A 21,507-nucleotide genomic window follows, 5' to 3' on the forward strand; every position below is an offset into this window, starting at 1 on the left:
GTTTATTTGGCAACAGTGGCGACGACCTCGGATAAATCTCCGAATCGGAAAATAAAACCTACCGGATCAATCGAAAACCGTACCAAAAGCAATCCAAACAAAAGCAATATTAGAGAGAGAGAGAAACCGTACCAAAAGCTTCAAATGGATGTTTATTTGGCAACAGTGGCGACGACCTCCGATAAATCTCCGAATCGGAAAATAAAACCTACCGGATCAATCGGAAACCGTACCAAAAGCAATCACAGACATAAGCAATATACACAGAGAGAGAAACCGTACCAAAAGCTTCAAAGGGATGTTTATTTGGCAACAGTGGCGACGACCTCCGATAAATCTCCAAATCTCCGAATCGGAAAATAAAACCTACCGGATCAATCGGAAACCGTACCAAAAGCAATCCAAACATAAGCAATATACACAGAGAGAGAGAAACCGTACCAAAAGCTTCAAAGGGATGTTTATTTGGCAACAATGGCGACGACCTCCGATAAATCTCCGAATCTCTGAATCGGAAAATAAAACCTATCGGATCAATCGGAAACCGTACCAAAAGCAATCCAAACATAAGCAATCATAAACATAAGCAATATACAGAGAGAGAGAGAGAGAGAGAGAGAAACCATACCAAAAGCTTCAAAGGGATTCGAATTGTTCACCAAAGGATAAAGGCTTCAAAGGGATTTTGATTTAATAATGGATAGAGAGAGACTGTATTGAGAAGGGATGAGAGTGTCTGAGGGAATAGTCTGATAAAGCATAAAGCATAAAGCATCATTCCAAATTTCAAATTTCAAATTTGAAATTTGGTGGTGATGGTAGAGGGGTTAAATTCAGTGCATTAATAAGTTGTACATTATGCTTTATAATTTGTCTTTAAGAGTTTTTTGAATTTTATGCATAAAATGATAGTACATTATGCTTTGTTGTTTGTAATTAAGATAATGGTGTAAATGGTTATATATGTAGTATAGATAAGATGACCATATAGTATGAACTCACCTAGTGGGATTTAGGAGAAATCCACTTCTTGAACTAACAGATGGCTGCAAATAGGACCAAACAGTAGGGTTGATCCTACTCCAAGAGGCAACAACTTAGCATGCTTGAGGGGAAAAATATGATCTCTTGCAGGTAACTCTTCCATCTCCCCTCCTCTACTTACCCCCTTCCTACTTTCCTTTAAAACAACAGGTAAGGACCCAAATATAAGAAAAGGGAACCTTACCAAGGTACAAAAGGTCATTGGGAAGGATGAAAKGMTGGAGCTACTCCCCTACTTATTTTTATCTTTTAATACATTTCTTTTTATTTTAATTTTTTTTTCTTAAGGAGGATCCCAAAGATAATAAATAAATAAAAACGAAAGATCTAAAAAATTTCAGGTGTTACAATTATAGTATCGATACCATTTTCCCCAATCTTCATTATATTATCAAAGGGTATTTAGTCTAACGGTATTCAGCAACCAAACATTTACGTATCATTATATTTTGCTATTTATATTTTGATATATCAAGAGATAAATAATGCATTTCATCGATTTAATTAATCCTTCAAAATATAAAAATCTATTAGATTTTTCGGACATTTTTTCAGAATTTTACTACATTAATTAATTTATAGGTTATAATTATATATTTAACCAATAATAAAAAATTCAATAATTTATTTAAAAAATTATCTAAAGAATTTAAATCACAAGTTTTGGACTTTTTTCATTCAAATTTTTATTTCTAAAAACATTAAAAAAAAAGGGGTTTTTTTCACATTTCTCCAATGAAACTTGAAGCTTTTGGAAATGGTTATTAAAAGCACATATTAATACAATCATAAAAATATATTTATATGAATAAAACTTCAATGATCTTTTTATTTATTTTACTGATTTTTAAATATTAAAAAAATAAATGAATACTATATACATAATATTGGTGTTTTTTGTTATTTAATTTAAATTGTAATATTTGACTATTAAAATAGTTTATTTGTTACAAAGATTTTCATGATATTTTGAATTAATTTTAGTTTAATGATTTATTTTATTTTATTGTGGTTTTAGTCGTTTATGATAAATTTTAATTAAATTATTATACGGTTTGATTTAATGACATGCCTCTTCTAGACCAGAAATTTGATCATCTAGTCTAGGGTTTTAGCTAACAAGCAAAGTCATAGATTATCAATGACGATTGTATTTAATTAAAACTACAAGGGTATTCGTGCAATGCATCGAGACACATTTCAATTTCAATGTTTCGTTTTATTTTTTATTCATGTTGATATAATACGACTTTATATGGTTTTGATAAAACGATAATGTTTTGTTTTTGAATAAAATATAAATTTGAAAATATCATATAAAATTTGCAAAAAACATATCAATATTAGTATCAAATTAACTATTTAAAAGTTCTTGTTGATATATTTTTTTAATTCAAAATTTTTATTATAATTTAATTTAATTTGACTTAGGTTTAATAATATATTTTTTATAAAGATAATAATTAAGTATTCTGGTAGAACTCAATAATTATCCTGATTATATTTTAGATTTTTTTTATATTTTAAAATGAGATATTTATCATCTATTTGATTATGTTTATCCGCAGTTAGTTACACGAATTCAAAAATAGAGCTTTAATAAGTTGTACTTATGAACAATTACTTGTAATCTTGAATTTTAAGTAATATGCATCAATAAACAGTACTTCGTGCATAAAAAATGGTTTTTAAGAGTTTTTTGTCAAATGCTTTATAATATAGTATAGATACATTCTAGATAATTTTAAAGAAGGGATTACAAAGAAGGCATCTAGAGGGCTCTGTAATAAAAAGAAAATACCTCAAAACCCACGAGGAAAACAAAACAAAGCCTAAGAAAAACAACCACCATTAGCATACAAAAACCAAAGCTGGAAGAAAATAATTCAAACGACCATAACAAAACAGATGCAGAATCAAGAAATTTCAATAGAATTTCATGTTCATATAACACAAATCATGTAGAATATTAAAGCAATTTCTGAAGGTGTTTTCGGTTTTAATGCATGAAATAATAAGTTGTGCATCAAAGATCTCAAGTTTAATATTTCGATTTCACATTTGTGGGTGTGTGTGTTTCTTTTAAGTATATAATTTTAATATACGGTAAATGCAACAAATAAACTCACACACATTTCTAATCTTTGATGAGATTTGAACCCCTGACTTTTTAGGAGGCCATAGGCTACGATACTGATAGGCCAAAAACCCTTTAGTCACGTCGTGTTTTTTTAATGTAGTGAAAGCAAAACTTAAAAGACAATAAATGATAATATACCATATAAGCATGTTAAAAATGTGTTGTGGAAATATAGAGTAAATAGGAGTGGACTTAGGAATGGTACAAAGTTTTATTCCTCATACTAATTCATACGTCAAATCTTATATCATGTACCAACTAACTATATTTAATATAGTTTTTTTTTTGTTATATATTAGTACTGATTTTGTATCAACTTCAAGTTAAACATATGAAAGCTTGTCATTTTGTTCAATTTTGAGTTTCCAAGTAATATATGTCATATTTACTGGTTTTTTATTGCAAGAAATTAAACTTACAAACATTCAAATACTTAACCAAAAAAGTTAAAAAGTTACAATGTTTACATATTCAATACATTAAAAAGACAAAAAGTAATACATGTTAGTATTGGTTTTATACCAACTTTAAAGTGAGTTGTTAAAAGGGACGGAGGCATTTAAGGAGAGGAAACAACGATGGCAATTTGTGCTTACCGGGTCTCTTTACCTTACCGCATGTACATCATAAGGACCAAGAATCTTACTCGAGAACAACTATGACAAGGACCAAGAGTCTTCCTAGTAAGTAGAGGTGACGACTCTTACCCGATTAACACTTACCGGATAAATCATAGCATAAAATGTCATTTTAATAAATTAGAATCTTACTTCGAAAAAGTAAGTGAGAGTGGTTGACTTTTACTGATAAACCCTTACGAATAAACATTTGAGTAAGCAACTCCTTAATTGAGATTTGAGTAAGAAGAATGGACGAAATGGTAATGTTAAATGAAAATAATTTTACTTTAAAACTTAAAAATCAAAAAATATGTTTTACTATTAATTAATATATAATTAAATTAAATAAATCGATACGACAATTTTACCATAGTATGCAATTTTTAGTACAATGTACCAATCAAGTTTAGAGACTCGATACGATACTACCAAAAGTTAATAATTAGCACCAAAGTAACTCGTATGGTCAAAATTGCCACCGAAATTATAAAAGTAGGTATCAAAGAATATGGCATCTTTGCACATCTCTCATTCGAACCGAGAATATACATCTGATTCATATAAAAATTGCGACTTGCATGATTACAAGACTAGCAAGATCAAAAGTGTTGGATACACCCAAAAATGTCTTTTTGTGTATTTCGAAGGCTGCAAATTGGCGACCAATAAGGCTTGACCTCATGAATGCACCAAGTTCACAGTTTTATTAGGGTGTGTTTTGTACATTAGACATGATAGATCATGAATCATTGTTTCATATTTGGTAAGACTTTAATGTGGAACAAACATGTTGTACCCCCACTCATGGAACAAAGTAGAACATGCTTATGTTTTACCAATATATTCTCAAAATAAAACATAATTCTCTTTTAAAACATCAAATATGCTTCTCTTTACATATTTATTTATTTTTTAAATTTTATTTATTGTGTTTTATGTTATTTAAACTTTCACTTTATTGTCCTCTAAATATTATTTATATACGGTTTTTATATTTTAATTAATTTACATAATTTATTAAATTATAATAATAATAAAAATATATGAAAAAGGTATAAAATAAAAACTGGAAACTACATTAACTTTTAATTTTAATTTCATTTTAATCGTCTTGACGAAAACTTTCAGTGATATATTTTGTTTTAAAAATATTTATTTTATTATAATTTAATAAATTACATAATTAATCAAAATATATAAATAACTCAATGGGGGTATATTGGTCATCTTATATGTTCATGTCCAATTTTGTCTTCTCAAATGTTGAATAGTTGTTTTATCATGTTCTATCTTATATGCATACCAAAACGCATCCTTTTAAGTTCATATAAGCATACAAGTTGAAAGATTCAAAAGGATGCATCAATTTCACCAAATTTTAGCATTCCATTTCACCAAATGCAAGTTGAAAGATTGAAAAGGGTAACACACATGTAACAAATCCTTCAAAGAATGTATGCATATAAAACAGCAGCTACACCTGGGATACTGATATTATGCAAACAAATGAAAGCTTTGTCTTTCACTATGGCTTAAAATAGAAAATAAGGTTTACTAAGCAGATACAATAACACAAAATGACCCGAAAATACATGAATTACTCCGACCAACAGCCAGAAAAATAAATAGATACAACATATTGTGTACCTGCTAAGCAGCAACCTGGCTAAACAACAGTTTGCGAATCTGCACAGAGGGAATCAGAAATGTAATCTTAAAGTCGATTGAATTTGATGGTAACAATATTGTTTGTTTGTCTTACGATAATGATATATGCCAATTATGCTTTTATATTTTACTTATATGTATATCTTCAACAACAAATTATGGTACTGCTTCTAATGTCATCGTCATAACTCATTTATTATATCCGAATTTGAGTTCACATTTGACTTCTATGAATTCTAAATCTAAAATCTGTGTAAATATGGGAAAAATAACTACTACGGTAACAAAAACGGTGGGGTTGAAGGGGCAATCTAATATTAAGTACCTCCGGAAGTTTCCCACGGAATATAACATCCAATCTAGCATCAAGTGTGTTTTCAAACACAATCTTACCATCACGAGAAGCCAAAACTACACCTCCGGAGCTGAAATTCCAAAATATACTAGAAGAGATTAGTTCTTGGCATATCTAGTGCTCCCCATAGATAAGATAACACAAGTGCATAAAATAAGAAACGTGTGCATATTGAACTGTGTGTATCTACTTTCTATACATGAACATGTGCACAGGACATACATACACACATAAAAGAAAGCGTACCAGGAAAGAGCATGAGGATCATCAGGGGAAGGAGCAGATGGAAGGTTGATGTGGTCGATAATGATCTCAGGTGGATGAACATGTGCTTTTCCTGCATACTCCTCCTTAGCTAAGTGCAGAACAGATTCCACTGTATGTATATCATCTTCCCGACACCGCATCAGCACAGATGATTCTTTCAGTCTGAGTAAACCCTGAAACGCATGGTTATTGGCCAAATGTTCCAATAGTGATTATCCTCTCTTGCAAAAGATGTCATGGTTAAACAGTGGCACACTACCAGCCACATTAGCAGTGCACCTAACAGTTGTGAGACGAGAAAACTGGTTGCCATAGCTGTTATCGCACTAACAGTTGTATTGAGTGAGGTGACAACCACAGACAAACACCATACTCAATGGCGCATCATGTTTTACATTCTTCCAGTCATATAACATTGAAAAGATGACCAGGTTTTTTCATCACTTGAAATCATTCAGGATCCTTCTCCGTGTTTTTTAATATAAGAACAGGCAGCATACTTCACATTATTTGATCATTTTCTCAAGTGTTTATCACTGGATGATATAGTGTGCTTTAATAAGATGGTGTAATTTTTAAATAAAATTCAAGAAAGTTTGATTAGTACCTGGACAATGAGAGCTTTCAACAGTTCTTTGTAGTTATGCTGGTGTTGAAACTTGTGATGGCTCACATTTAATAGATCCTTTGATGCTGCCTCTCTCATGGAGGTAACCAAGTCATCCTGAGCTTGAAGAACTTTGATCCGCGAAGCATTGAGCTGCATAGAATACTCACTGCAACAAGCATTACGAGAAAGAATCAGAGTCTTGCTAGATGTTTAAATTGTCAATTACAGTATGAAGTGTTCAAAGAACTTCAACAGATTAATTAGTCCCTTTCTGCACATAATATGTCCTATAACATCAGTACATACCAAAGGGCCTTTGGCCCAGCGGTATGTGAGTCTTTGGCCTCCTAGGAGGTCAAGGGTTCAAACCTCACCAAAGTGAGGAGGGTGTGTATGAGTTTATTTGTTCTATATGCCGTATATAATATTATGTACTTAAAAAAAACATCAGGACATTATTATCAGCACAATTTTGTCTGCATGTCAATGGAGGAGTCCAAGTGACTACTCATTCCTTATAGAGTTTCTGTACTTCACATGCATTTAAACCATAGCTGCTCTTTGAAGATGATAACCCCTTGACAGTTACAAAAATCAAGGCATTAGTTGATAGTGCTTGACCCAAATAAACATATTTACCTATCAACCGTCGCAATAAAACTAATAGGAAAATGGTAATACACCCCTAAACCAGGTTCTAATGAGCATCACCTAGAGCATGTATCATCTGAAGAACCACTTTTAACAAATTATCCAACTGATAGTCTTAATTGATTAGCTCTTAATTAACAAAAATCATATCATTTCAACCCAAAGCAAAGAACATGCGTGACTGAACTAATCAACAAACATACGGTTATGCCATTCATATACATATAGAAAACGAACAAACAAAGCACGATCTTAAGAAAAATTTACATTTTCTTTCGAACTTCAACTTGTTTCTGTTTGCGCTCATACTCCTGTCGGATTTTCTTTTTCTCAGCCCCCACTAATTGCAACTTCTCAATGTTAAATTCCTAGAGAAATAACAGGAAAAAACAGATAAAGTCGATATACAGCGGAGCGAACTCTGATTTTGATAAATAAAAATTACATGCAACTGAATTGCGTAAATTTACTTCATTTGATTTAATTCGATTTACAATCGCGGCTTTCCTATGCTAAATTCCTACAACAATTACCAGAAAACAGATAAAATCAGTACTTTGTTCACGTTGTTAAAGAATATAGAGTAACCCTAGTTTCTTCAACTACAAATCATACTGGATAGGAAATACGTACTTGACTTCATATGGCATTTGACTTACAGATTGCAACTGCTAATTGTTAAACTTCTACAATAATCAACCAAGAAATACAAATAAACCTAAATGTTCGCTACAAAATGCAAATTCGAATTGAAGTAGACAAATTGACTTGATTTGATTGAAGTGACTTACTTCTTCGGCGGATACGGAGATCTCGTTGGCTTTTTCTTCCGCTTCTTGACGGATGAATCTGACCATCTGTTGAATCTGGTTTGACACATCGACATCGTTCATCTTTCGGCCTGAATTTGGGGGAAAATCGATTGCTTGATCTTCCGTAAGAGATTTTTGGATCAGTGGTTCAATGATTTTGGGGGAGATTACAGTAATATCATTAAAATACACGCAAAAGCTTCGTTCATCTCGAAGTCACATCAAGATACCATAACTTTGGCTACATTTCTTCCAATATAAATTACAAATAAGCTTTTTTATTATTATTTTTAAAATATATAATATTTATGTACAATATTTAAAAAAAAAAACTCACACATCCTCTTCAATTTTTTATAAAATTTGAACTCTTTATCTTATAAGAAGTCAAAGACTCATATACCATTGAGACAAAGTTTTTTTAATAATAACCTTTATTATTATTTTTGCTAATAGTAAAATATTTGATAATTGTTTTTAAATAAATTATTAAAATATTTGTAACAACTACGTTATTTTAGAAATTTTTAAAAATTGAGAAAGTTTGTTTCAATATAGGCAAGGGACGTCGGGGAACCCGATACACCCATCCCGATCAGGGACAGGGATTCCCCGCTAAACCGGAGATGGAAATCTCCGTTTGTTTCAAACCATGGATGGGGATGGGACGGGTAACGCATTCCCTACCCTTCTCATACTCGTTATATATATATATATATATATATATATATATAAATTATATATTATTTATTTCAACTAAATTGGTAATTCATAGTTTCATATTTTTTTAACTATATTTAGAATCTAAAATTGTTTTAGTATATAATATTTTGGATGTCAAGTTAAAATACGATTACTCCATATATTTTGGATATTACTCATTATGGTTTTATATTACTTGATAAGTTTTGGTACGTGTGACATGAAGTTTTTTTGGATTTAATTGAAATTATTTTGGTTTCAGATTATTACTTATTATATGATGTGAATTTTTGTATTAAATTAAATTGCTTTTGATTTTAGGTTTATTTAAAACATGTGAGATTTAAACATGTATGTTCTCTCATATGTTTGATTTAAAGTAGGTTTCATAAACAAGAAAAAAATCTTCATTTCCTCGTTAGGGATGGGAATGGGGATGTGACAATGAATGGTTGGTATATGATGGGAGGTTGAGATGTCTATATGACAACTCATGGGGTTAGTTCATCTTGTCTTAGGAATGAACCCAAAAAAAAAAAAATCAAATGGTGGCACCATTTGACCATAAGAAACAAATATAGAAATATTTTTCACAAAATGCTTTGTTGGTTAGTTCATTGTTTTTCATATGTGAGGTCATGTGTTCAAGTCATTTATTGCAAAAAAGATTCAGAAACATGATAGATCTAAAATTAGAAGTTAAAAACTAAAAAAATGACATTAACAAAGATGCCCACTCAACCCACCTCCGTGTAGGTCTCTAACTAGTTTCTCTCGCAAGGAGAAATCGGGAATGCATAATTGGTTGCCTTTAGAAAGGTAATCATCTCGGACATAGAAGTCGTCATTAAAGGTGCATTGTTACACCTCCTCCATATGTTTTTACATCGTGTTCTCTTCCTTCCTTCACTTTCCTCCCACATTTGGGAGGAAAGTTTTGGAAGGAACTTATCATAATTTTCCTTCCCTTTCCTTTATTTTGTAAAAAAAGTTTTGAGAACACGCGTTAAAGTCATTATCTTCCTCGTAGAGTTCTTTCAAGATCTCGAAACCAACAATTTCATGTGACGAGGTAACGAGTAAAGTGGCCCTTCGAGTAAGTGCATCAACCACTTTGCTGAGAGTGTCGGATTTGTGTTTGATCACAAAAGGAAATTTCTGCAGAAAACATACCCAATAATCGTGCATTTTGTTGATCATTTTTTTGGTTGTTGATGAATTTTAGAGTTTGATGATCAGTGAATAAGAAGAACTCCTTTTGAACCAAGTAATGCTTCCACTATCGTAATGCTTAAACCACCGCGTAAGATTCTTAGTTGTACATGCTCCACATTTGTCGAGCCTCGCTTTCATTAGAAAAGGCGACCGATCTTCTTTCTTGGGATGGGACTGCACCAACCCTAATGTCGCTTGCGTCGCAACTCTACTTCAAAAATCTTGTCAAAGTCGGACAAGGCTAGGACGGGTGCGGTACTAAGCTTTCCTTGATTAAGGTAAATCTCTCATCTTGTTCGGGCCCCCATTGGAACTTCCCTTTTTTCAAACATTATGTGATTGGAGCGATTTGGGTTTGTTTTGAGTTTTGGGTGTGTATGAGTGTGTGTTATGTGGCCGGTGATGATGATCAGACAAAGAGTTTGGCCGAAGAAGATGAAGGTGGATGGTGGTGGTTATGAATCTTGATATGGGTTAGTTTTTCTATTTCTTGTTTTTTGTATATGTTTTCAAAATTTATAATATGTGACCCCCTTTGTGAGGAGGCATCCTTCTACTGAAGTTATGGGCCCGTGTTTCAGTCCCAGTATGGTTGATCATCCTCTCAGACCAGTATAATGTGTTTTTTAATTTTAATCAAGAAGTATTATATGGAAAATCTAAAATACTCCTCGTTAAATTGGACTTAACGAAAATTTTCAACCGGCGTCAGGAGGAGGGATCAAAACTGTTACAAAATGACAAACGTAAGTGATCAAATCCGAGTTTTCGAAATTTAGGGACGATATCCGTTGAAATTGACAAACAGTAGGGTACATATGTGAAGTCTACTCTATTTCATATTTACATATTAACATATATATATCTATACTATATTATAAAGCATTTGACAAAAACTTTTAAAAACCATTTTTTATGCATGAAATACTGTATATTGATGCATATTACTTAAAATTCAAGATTACAAGTAAATTATCCATAAGTACAACTTATCAAAGCTTCATGTTTGAATTCGTGTAACTAACTGCGGATAAATATAATCAAATAGAGGATAAACATCTCATTTTAAAATATCAAAAAATTAAAATATAATTAGAATAATTATCAAGTTCTAAGAAAATAATTAATTATTATATTTATAAAAAAATTATATTATTAAACTAAATATAAATTATTTCATTATTGAACCTAAATTAAATTATAATAAAAAATTGAATTAAAAATTATACAAAACATATGAATTTTAAATAGTTAATTTGATACTAATATCGATATATTTTTGTCATTTTTTTATGATATTTTCAAATTTATATTTTATTCAAAAATAAAAACATCATTGCATTTTCAAAATCACATAAGACCATACTATAATATCGACTGAGATAAAGAATGAAATAAAATATTAAAAACAAGATGTATCTCGTTGCATTACGTGAGTACCCTTATAGTATATATATATATATATATATATATATATATATATATATAAATATATAGAGAAGCAATCAAATGAAAACCGCCTCCATTTGTATAAACCGTGTAAACCAATCTCACTCATCCATTTTCTTGATCAATGGTTAAGATTAATCAAGGTTATTTAAGGAAATTAAAAAAAAAATTAAAAATTTTATTTTATAATGGGGAGAAGGGCAAAATAGTAAACACAAATACATCTTCTCCATCCTCTTAATTGATCATTTACATGAATAGTCCATTCTTCATCATCCATTCCTTGCAACCACTTTTCCGCCATTGATGATCCTCTTCCTAATTTCTTCACTTTCTCTTCTCACCATTAATGCTACTTCTTCCCCATCTCATCATCAAAACACTGATTCCATCGTCCATGAAGTCAACGCCAATATTAATAATTCCTCCCGGAGAAACTTGGGTTATCTCTCCTGCGGCACCGGCAACCCAATCGACGACATCTGGAGGTGTGACTCCAACTGGGCCTCTAATCATCAAAGGCTAGCCAATTGTGCGATTGGGTTCGAAAAGAACGCAATCGGCGGGAGGAATGGCCGGATATACGTCGTCACCGATCCCGTATGAAACCGGTTTCACCATGAAACCTTTTAAATACCCATTGTTCAATTACTCCATGCACCAATTTCACCATATATGAAACCGTTTTCATGAACATTTTTTTATTTTAATACTGATTTCATTGTTCAATTAATACTGATTTTAATATGAAACTGTTTCACATTAAACCGCATCACATGAAACTGTTTCACAGGTTAAATGTAATTGTTACTTCACAAAGTAATATATTATTTATGAAACTGTTACTTCTGAAACTGTTTCACAAGGAGTATATTGTTCTTTACAAATTTTTTTCAATTGTAATCCTGATTGAAACTTGTTCAATTGAACATGAAACTGATTCATTTGTTATTTCTTTAGCTTAAACTTCATCAGAATTTACAGTCATGCATCTTAAACATTTCCTGACCCTGTGTTATGAAACAATTTCATAATTTTACCATGTATGAAATCGTTTTCATGAACATTTTTTTTATTTTAATACTGATTTCATGGATTCATTGCTCCAATACCTTGCGATTTTCCTGATTCTTGACAAGATTCAATCGACACACTATATAACAAGATCAAATTTTTTATATTATAATTTAATTAAATATTTAAATGTTACCATTTATAAAAATTTCTTTATTATGTTGTCTTAATTAATAATTATTAATAACTTTCATATTTAATAGAAAACAATGCAAATGACCAAAATACCCTTAATAATTAAATTTAATTAGAAAAAAATAGAATTTTCCTATTTGTCAAAATTAGTTTACACGGTTTCTAAGAATTGAGTGATTTTCATTTGAACGTGCCCCTATATATATATGGGGTATATTTCAAATGCAACCATGTCCATTTGTACAACCAATGCAACCCAATTAATTGAGATATTTATATAAATGATGAGAGTTTATTTATTATGATTTGAATATTTATGGAAGATGAATAAAATTTATTAATTATGATCAATACTTTATATTATGAAATAATCAAAACTTTTATGAAATTAGATATTCATCAAATTAAATGGACGGTTGAGATTGAGTTGTATTGGTTGTACAAATATAAAGGGTTGTATAATAACTCACATCTCTCTCTCTCACTCTCTCTCTCTCTCTCTCTATATATATATATATATATATATATAAGGTATACTTCAAATGCAACCATGTCCATTTGTACAACCAATGCAACCCAATAAATTAAAATATTTATGGAAATGATGAGAGTTCATTTATTATGATTTGAATATTTATGGAAGTTGAATATGGTTCATTAATTATGATCAACACTTTATATTAGTAAACAATCAATCTTCTATGAAATCACATATTAATCAAATGAAATGGACGGTTGAAATTAGGTTGTATTGGTTGCACAAATGTTAAGGGTTGTATAATAACCAACCCCTCTCTCTCTCTCTCTCTATATATATATATATATATATATTATAATATAATAATATTATATGTATTTAATTTTGTAATTGAAATTAAAGAAATAATAAAAGACCAAAGGTCATCTACCCTCCTCTTCAATGGATTATCTCAATGCAAGGGTTTATATTTGTTCGCCCTCATCCCCCCTGGTAAAAGCGATCCTAAGCCCTCCTCTTCGCCTAGGAGGCATCTGTTTGGTCTCTTAGTCAATAGATTTTTAACAAAAGTTAAGATCAAAAGTGAAACAAATTAACAAGTATGATCAAAGTTGTAACCAGCTTAAAGTAAGGACTAAAGTTAATAATCGGTGACAACTACAATAGGGATGGGTAATGCATCCCTCGTCAAGACCCCGAACCCCATTCAAGCCCTCGTCCCCAACTAATTATTGACGGGTTCAGGGAACGTGTTACGTATCCGTTTAGTAAAAAACAATGTATTATAAAATTAAAATTACAATGAACAGTCACTACATTAATTACTAACATTGAAGAACAAATATATTTGTCATTTAAAAATAAATGTATACATATATATATTTATTTATATACATACACTATATACATATATTAAAACAAATAAAAAAATTTATTCGAAGTCGAATTAGGGGCGAATAATGCCATCACTGACCCGTCACGTCATCGTTTCGGGTATAAAAATAAATTCCGGTTCTCTCCTCGTTAACCGTCAAATCGAGGAAACCCTGTCCCATTAGGATCGGGTACCCAAAAATTCCATCTCTAAACTGCAGGGACCAAAAAAGTAATCATGATAATCACAATGATCAAAACTATGATTAGGACGGATAATGGATAGTAGCTACAATTACAGGGACCAAATATGTAACAATGACATTACCACACCCAAAAAGTAAGATCTTAAAAGGAGCCAAAAGTAAATATTCTTAAAACTTGAGGACCAAAACGTGAAGAATCTAAAAGATGAGGGTATGCGGACCAATAGAGAGCCGATGGAAGAGAGAGAATATATGTATATAAAAGACGTTTCTCCAGACACCATAGCTTCCTCCGGTTTTTCAGAAGAAAGAAACACAAGACTCTAATAATCAGAGGCGAGGATCTTCGAGGTAAATTGCCCCCCCTTTTCTCCTTCTCTCTCAAAATTATCTGTTAAAACTTTCAAATTTTCATGGAATTTTTGTATATATGATAGCTATTATGTTTTCAATTGTGTTGTTTGCGAGTTTTAATTTGAGTTAGGGTTTGTGTTTACGGAAAGTTTAGGATCTCCTGGTGGTGGTACGGGATGGCTTCGAAGCGGATCTTGAAAGAACTCAAGGATCTTCAGAAAGATCCTCCTACCTCTTGCAGCGCAGGTATGGTATTATCGTCGATCTGTTAGATCCTGTTTTCTGAAAGTTTTTTTATCTTGATCTCGTGTTTTCTTTGTTTAAATTTGTTTTCTAATTAGGTTAAAGGGCTAAAGTTAGGATTGACTGTGACATGGCTAATTGTTGGTGAAAAATTAACTAAAAAGGCTAAGATATTTTCATGTCCAAGTTGCAAGCAAGATGATTTGATCTTTAAATGAAAATGCTCAATTAGGGTTCATGAACGATTTTGTTGTATAGGGAAATGAGATGAAAACTTTTGATAAGGACGATGGTGCAACACCAAGGTATTGACACGTGAATCCTAAAGAAATAAGGTAACCTTGGTGTTCTAGGTGTTTAAGTTTCTACAGCAGATCCTTGTTGCGTTTTGTGGCACATCTATGAGGACACAGCTATGGGGATAACTATAGATTTTTGTGAAATTGTGTTCAATAGAATTTATGGCTCCAATCAAGGTGGGCAGTCCTTTCAATTTTGGCATGTCCCATTGTTGCTCTTTCCTGGAAAGGGAAAATATGGAAACTTTATACTTTATAGGAGAACACAATAGAGATTGTTGATGCTTCCATCCAAGCATTAGCTCCCATTAGTGTGTGAATTCAATCGAGGATGCTTACTTTGAGACGAAGGACTTTAAGGAAGTTGTGCTGCATTCATATCATTTATTGTAGCTTATCCATCTTATGGTACAGTTTGAGGTTGATAATGGTACCATACTACCATGTACCATTGCATCTGCCTTCTATTAGAGCTACTGCAGTAAGAGTGTGCTAATCTCCAATTGAGTGGTGACATCTATGAAATCCTTTTGGTTTGCTTTTTCAGGTGACTAATTGTGCCGAGTTCCTCCAGATGTGCATCATATTGTACCCTTGTAATCAACTTTGCTTTGGTGAGAGTTCCACCCACAGCTGTTGAAGGCTCTAGATGCACCAAACAACTAAAATGGATAGAGCTATACTGCCCTAAATGGCTAATTCCTTGCCCTTTTGCCCATATAATCTTTTTTTCTTCCCTAGATTTCTCTTAAGTAATAGGTAAGTTGATACTTGTAGCTAGTGCCTAGTAGCATAATCCAAAAAGGTCAACAACAAAATACTAAGAAAAAGAGATGAGAATTTTACTTAAGTCCAACTATAGGTGAAGAAGTCGGGCACACAATAACTTCATTTGTATAAATATTTATTGGGGAGGAATGCTGCATACTGCAAGTGCAGCGGGTTTAAAGATTTATTTAGAACATGTAAAATTATATTAAAAAACAAACTATTGTAACTGCTAGTGTGAAACATCACATGCAACAGACTAATTGTAGATCGTCCATAGATGCTACTCCATTGTCTGCATTCTGCACTGACATCCACATGATCACAAATTGAATTTCTTTTAACGTATTCTTCTCCTTTTACCATGTGTATTGCATGTTAAAAGCAATAGAGGTCTGATTTTAATATTGTCAAGTAACTAGTTGCAAATTAAATTCAGGTGAACTGCGTTGTGCTTGGATCTTTCTTGTGTCACAGTACTAGATGTATGGTTATTTGTCATATCTAGTTATGCATTATGTCCCTGGGTTATCAGTCTCAAGTTGAGGCTTTGAGCAGTGACCCTGCTTGCTGGCTTTACCCACGAACATCCCTTTTGTAAGAGAGGTAAGTTTGTCTTCAAAGTTCAGAATCTTGAGATTTTTTTGAGGTAGGTAATTCTACCAAATAAAGGTTGTCTATTCAATGTCATCAATTTTCAGCAGGGAAAAACATTTCTATCAGGAAGCTAAAGCTATGCGCCTGTAGTAATTGGCTTTATGATGTGCTACTCTTTCCACTTCAAGTCGTCTTTTTTCGTTATCTTTGTGGAAAAACTTTCTATGTGCAAAACCGCAAGTTTAGGTAGTAAATTGAGTACCAAGACATGTGTTTGAATATCTCAAAACTGTTTATGTGAATATATCAAAATGAAAATTAATCAAACATAACAAAGTAAAAGGCCTGTAAGCAATGACATAATTTAACTTCTTTTTTTTTGCAAATTTAACAAGGACCACATTGTTTGATAAGCGACCTATCCCAGTTCTAGTTTATATGGGGCAGATAGATTTCAGGGTAATTCTTATGTTACACAACTATAGAAGAAGATAATTCATAATAGTGTATTTTTATTGGCAACCATACTAAATATAGTACTGGAAATTTGTCTATGGTGCCTTCATATTTTCTTGTATTATTTATCTATGTATATGTTGCAGTGTGTTGTGTGTAGTAGACGCATACATGTATGACACTGTGGACTCAATAGAATATAATAGGACATGGATACATGCATTTCTGCACATCTGCTGGTATTCAATTTTAGAGAATGTGAGTGGCATCAATTCTTCATATGTTTTATCTGGGTTTTGTGACTCTGATCTTAGGCCCAGTGGCAGAAGACATGTTTCACTGGCAAGCTACAATTATGGGTCCTCCCGACAGTCCTTATGCGGGTGGAGTGTTTCTAGTTACCATTCATTTCCCTCCAGATTATCCATTTAAGCCACCTAAGGTACCTATCAACTGCAGTCATCTGAGGAACCGTGGTGATGCTTATGTTTACATATTTGAATCATTTTCTGGAAAGAACTATATTACGTGAATCATTTCATGTGCTAACTCTTTTACTTCACCGTCAATATGAACTTTTCTCTCAGAAAGTACCATGCTTCAATTGGTAGAGGGGATACTAATATCCCAAGAACTCGTCTTTTGTATTCTGATATGCTACCATCATTAGCAAAACAATATTTTTTTACTTTCAAGAAGATTATGCTAGGAATGGTATGCCTGGATGTGTGATTTTAAGCTGTGACTTTGCCTTATTTTCAGTGTAACAAATAAAATCTAAATTGGAAGTGACAAAGGAGATATACATCCCTTACTGTCCCAAGGTAGTTGGCGAAGTAACACAAGATGTACGAAAAATAAATCTTCAAATATCTTTAGTGATCGTATTGGAGCATTTACAATTTGAGCTGTTCTGTGCAGCAACCCGTAAAAGTGCTACACATTTCCCTGTTTTCGTGTTTTGCTTGCATTTGAGCACATATTACAATAAACTAGAGTTCTGGACAATCATCAGACTCTTGGACACATATGTGTTTAACTAAGCATATAGCCTTGATGGAAGTGAAACATATTGTTTATCTGCATATTATCAAACTGATATTCAGCATCCTTTCTTTAAAGAATGAAGGATTCTCCTAGTTTTTCATTTTGATTAACATGTGTTTATAGGTAGCTTTCAGGACAAAGGTTTTCCATCCAAACATCAACAGCAATGGCAGCATTTGCCTTGATATCTTGAAGGAACAATGGAGCCCAGCTCTTACCATTTCCAAGGTTAACATTCTACTCCCATATGTTGTAAAAATGTTTTTTAAGTCATTTAGTACTTTAGCACACTAAAAAATTCTCCCATCTGTTCCAAAATAAATATCCACAATCTAAAGAAAAGACAACACAATGTAGAAATGTATAAAAAAACAAATTTACCCTTCATAATTAGGCAAAGGATCGTGAGAAAAAGTTATGGTGAAAGGCGTAAGAAGAGATCCGAACCTTTGGATCACTTTTAATCTCATGCTCACTCATGAATTGCGCTTTAGAAGGGAATTGATCTGGTACATCTTGGTGCACATCTTTTAGTGCTGACATTCAATTAGCTCTGATCCAAGGTTGGAGATCTATTCTTACGCTTCTCAACATAACTTCCCTTCTCACCTGAATCCAACCTTAATAATAGAGGGAGCACTTACTTTTGAAAGCAAAAACTTATTTTGGTTCGGATGGAGTGTTACAACTTTTATTTCTCAAAGAAAGAAACGCCTGAGTGCTATTTAAAAGTATTGTGGTAATGAAGTTGGACCATCTTAAAGAGGTAAAAGATGCTGAAATCAAGAATCATGTGGGTAGCTCCAAATTTAGTACTCCAATTGCCTTATCATGGTTAAGGAGAAATGTTTTGACTATTAATCTAGTTGTTAAATAAAGGTAAATTTTGGATAATCCAAAGCAATATCGTGATAAATTGGCGAAATAATGTGGGTTTTGGGGGGTAAATAATGGATCAGGTATTGTTGTCGATCTGCTCTCTGTTGACGGATCCGAACCCAGATGACCCTCTAGTCCCGGAGATTGCTCACATGTACAAGACCGACAGGAACAAGTATGAGACGACTGCACGGAGCTGGACCCAGAAGTACGCCATGGGTTAAGCTGGGCTGCACCCAAACCCAGATAAGGAAGGGCTTTTGTTTTCTCTTATTTTGAAAAACAAACAAAACAAAAATGTGTGGAATTTTATGCGTGCATGCGTCTATTGTAAGATAGACTTCCTTGAAGGTGTCAAAAACGTCTTGCTTTTATTTTTGTATGCTAATATTTGCTTGCTTTGCTAAGATATTTAATCTTAATCTTCATTTTCAGTTTTCAGTTTAAGATGCACATACAAACCATGATTATCGCTCATCTTAGGAAACAATTGAGATAATTATAGAAGACGATAAAGTTCATTTATTATGATCATTGCTTTAGGGGCTGTTTACCAAACGCTTACCCGGGTAAGCTTACCAAGTCACATTACCTTACCGGATGACTATGATAAAGACCAATAATCTTACCCGGTAAGAACGAAGTCAATGACCAAAAGTCTTACTCAGTAAGTGAAGGCGACATCTTTTACCTAGTTAGCGCTTACCGGGTAGATTTTTACATACAATGTCGTTTCAATGGATTAAAGTTTTGTTACATAAGGTAAGTAATAGTATTGAATTTTACTGGTAAACGCTTACCGGTAAGTATTTAGATAAACGACCCCTTAGATTAAGAAACAATTGAAGTATTTATGGAACCCAATATTCATTAGACTATATAGATGGTTAAGATTGGTTTGTAAGAATTCAATGATTTGTATTTGCAACTCCTTATATATACATTTACATATACAGAGGGAAGATCTTTTGTTAACTGAAAAGATGGGGTTAACTTTGTGAATTCGTTGGATCAATCAAAATCATTCTTTAGTCATGATTACTTCAAATGTTGGAGTCAGTGATTAAGGGTACATAGTAAGTTACTCCACTAGATTAAATGGGATGCTACAAAAAATAATTTTTATTTTTAGGGATGATAATTTCATCATTCTTTTCAAGATTCTCAATGATTATATGTTCAATTTAATTTGAATGATGGATAATCAAAATGAACACAATACCATTTAACATATTGATTCAAATAATTTATTCGATTATGATGTTTTGAATAATATGTTCATTAGTAAATCCAGTTCACATGATGTTTATCAGTGAACCCATTTCATATGATGTTCGTGTGTGAACTAGAGACATTAATACATAAATAATCGGTCAAAGGTTTGTTAAGAACAATTTTTATAACTACCAATTTTTGTTACTTATCATATATGTGTTCATTGGTGAACTAATAAACCGTTTATAAGCGAACAAGTAAAATGTGATTGATTTTAGTTTCAAAATGATGGAGAGATTCTCGGAAACTAAAATCGGTGTATGATAAGAACACCTAATCTTTTCCGATTGTACCCTGTTCACTATTGGTCATTACGACATAGCACATGTATATTTTACTATACACACACACACGAATGATTGTGTGAGAAAAAAATTAACGTGAGAAGCGTAAGAAAAGATCTTCACCCTTGATTACTTATAATCTCATGTCAACTTATGAATTATACTTTAAAAGAGAATTGGTCTAATGCATCCCATTAATATTAATCCACATTTAGATATGAATATTATTTGGGTTATAGAAGTTTGAGTCTATGTATAAATATGAGGATGGGGAGCGCATCTTCTCTGGTTAATACTTTGTTCATGGGGCAACGCAATCCTTGTCTTTTTCTATTTTAACTCTTTTACTTTTTAATTTTGTAATAAAAATATTCTGCTTTTTCTTTAATGAAATTATAATCCAACCTTTCAAAAAGAAATTTCAAAAAGATATTATTTTTGAGTAATTATTAATATGGAATTTTAACAATTTCCAAGCACAAGGGCCAAAGAGATGGGGATGACACATGAGTGTCACGTGGTTGCCTACTGCACGCATGTCAGTCACGTGAGGGTGTAAACCATGATCAGCGCCGGTGACCGAATGCCACACATATCTGCTTGACCGTCACTTCAATGTCGTCCCCAACCTTAAATCAACTTCCTTCGTTTATAAATTCTTACATTTCCTTGCATACATCATTTACGATAACAGCTTAATAAGTTTAAATATATTCGTATTTTATTCGATCAATTATATATGATAGTTTGTTAGTGATTTAATAATATAAAAATTAGTTTATTAAGTGGCTGTTTATCCGTGTAAACGTTTATCAAGTAACATTACCTTATCGAACGAATATGGTAAGTATCAAGAATCTTTTCCGGTAAGAGCAAAAACAAGTACTGAAAGTCTTACCCGGCAAGTGAGAGGACGATAACTCTTATCACGGTTAGTGTTTACCGGGTAAATTGTTGCATTTGATACCATTTTGATGGATTAAAATCTTACCCGACAAGTAAGTGA

The 21,507-nt window shown here is 32.3% G+C and overlaps 2 protein-coding genes and 1 long non-coding RNA gene across 5 annotated transcripts; 1 reads left to right on the forward strand and 2 right to left on the reverse strand.

The window, feature by feature from the left end:
* LOC112520738 lies at positions 1 to 335 on the reverse strand. Its single transcript, XR_003070072.1, has 3 exons — positions 283 to 335; positions 133 to 208; positions 1 to 58 (listed from the first exon to the last, which is right to left on the reverse strand). It is a non-coding gene; the product is annotated as an uncharacterized LOC112520738 (long non-coding RNA).
* A 4,880-nt stretch (positions 336 to 5,215) lies between these two features.
* On the reverse strand, positions 5,216 to 8,401 carry LOC112521191 (V-type proton ATPase subunit E-like). 2 transcript variants are annotated; one of them, XM_025129903.1, is made up of 6 exons: positions 8,147 to 8,401; positions 7,623 to 7,723; positions 6,702 to 6,870; positions 6,074 to 6,267; positions 5,798 to 5,897; positions 5,216 to 5,490 (listed from the first exon to the last, which is right to left on the reverse strand). In XM_025129903.1, the coding sequence occupies exons 1-6, from the start codon at positions 8,246 to 8,248 to the stop codon at positions 5,455 to 5,457; spliced, it is 702 nt and encodes a 233-aa protein (XP_024985671.1). In that variant the 5' UTR covers positions 8,249 to 8,401; the 3' UTR covers positions 5,216 to 5,454. The 2 variants fall into 2 exon arrangements, with proteins under 2 accessions (XP_024985671.1, XP_024985672.1); XM_025129904.1 differs by lacking the exon at positions 7,623 to 7,723 and having other exon boundaries at positions 8,147 to 8,390.
* Positions 8,402 to 14,588: 6,187 nt separating this feature from the next.
* Positions 14,589 to 19,383, forward strand: LOC112520763 (ubiquitin-conjugating enzyme E2 10). Of its 2 annotated transcripts, XM_025129301.1 has the most exons (6): positions 14,589 to 14,650; positions 14,808 to 14,899; positions 15,743 to 15,809; positions 17,331 to 17,458; positions 18,187 to 18,291; positions 19,023 to 19,383. In XM_025129301.1, the coding sequence occupies exons 3-6, from the start codon at positions 15,770 to 15,772 to the stop codon at positions 19,164 to 19,166; spliced, it is 417 nt and encodes a 138-aa protein (XP_024985069.1). In that variant the 5' UTR covers positions 14,589 to 14,650; positions 14,808 to 14,899; positions 15,743 to 15,769; the 3' UTR covers positions 19,167 to 19,383. The 2 variants fall into 2 exon arrangements, with proteins under 2 accessions (XP_024985069.1, XP_024985068.1); XM_025129300.1 differs by lacking the exon at positions 15,743 to 15,809 and having other exon boundaries at positions 14,593 to 14,650.
* Positions 19,384 to 21,507: the final 2,124 nt, after the last annotated feature.

The sequence above is a fragment of the Cynara cardunculus genome (assembly GCF_001531365.2).
Source record: "Cynara cardunculus var. scolymus isolate 2C chromosome LG 11, CcrdV1, whole genome shotgun sequence".
Lineage (NCBI taxonomy): Eukaryota > Viridiplantae > Streptophyta > Magnoliopsida > Asterales > Asteraceae > Cynara > Cynara cardunculus.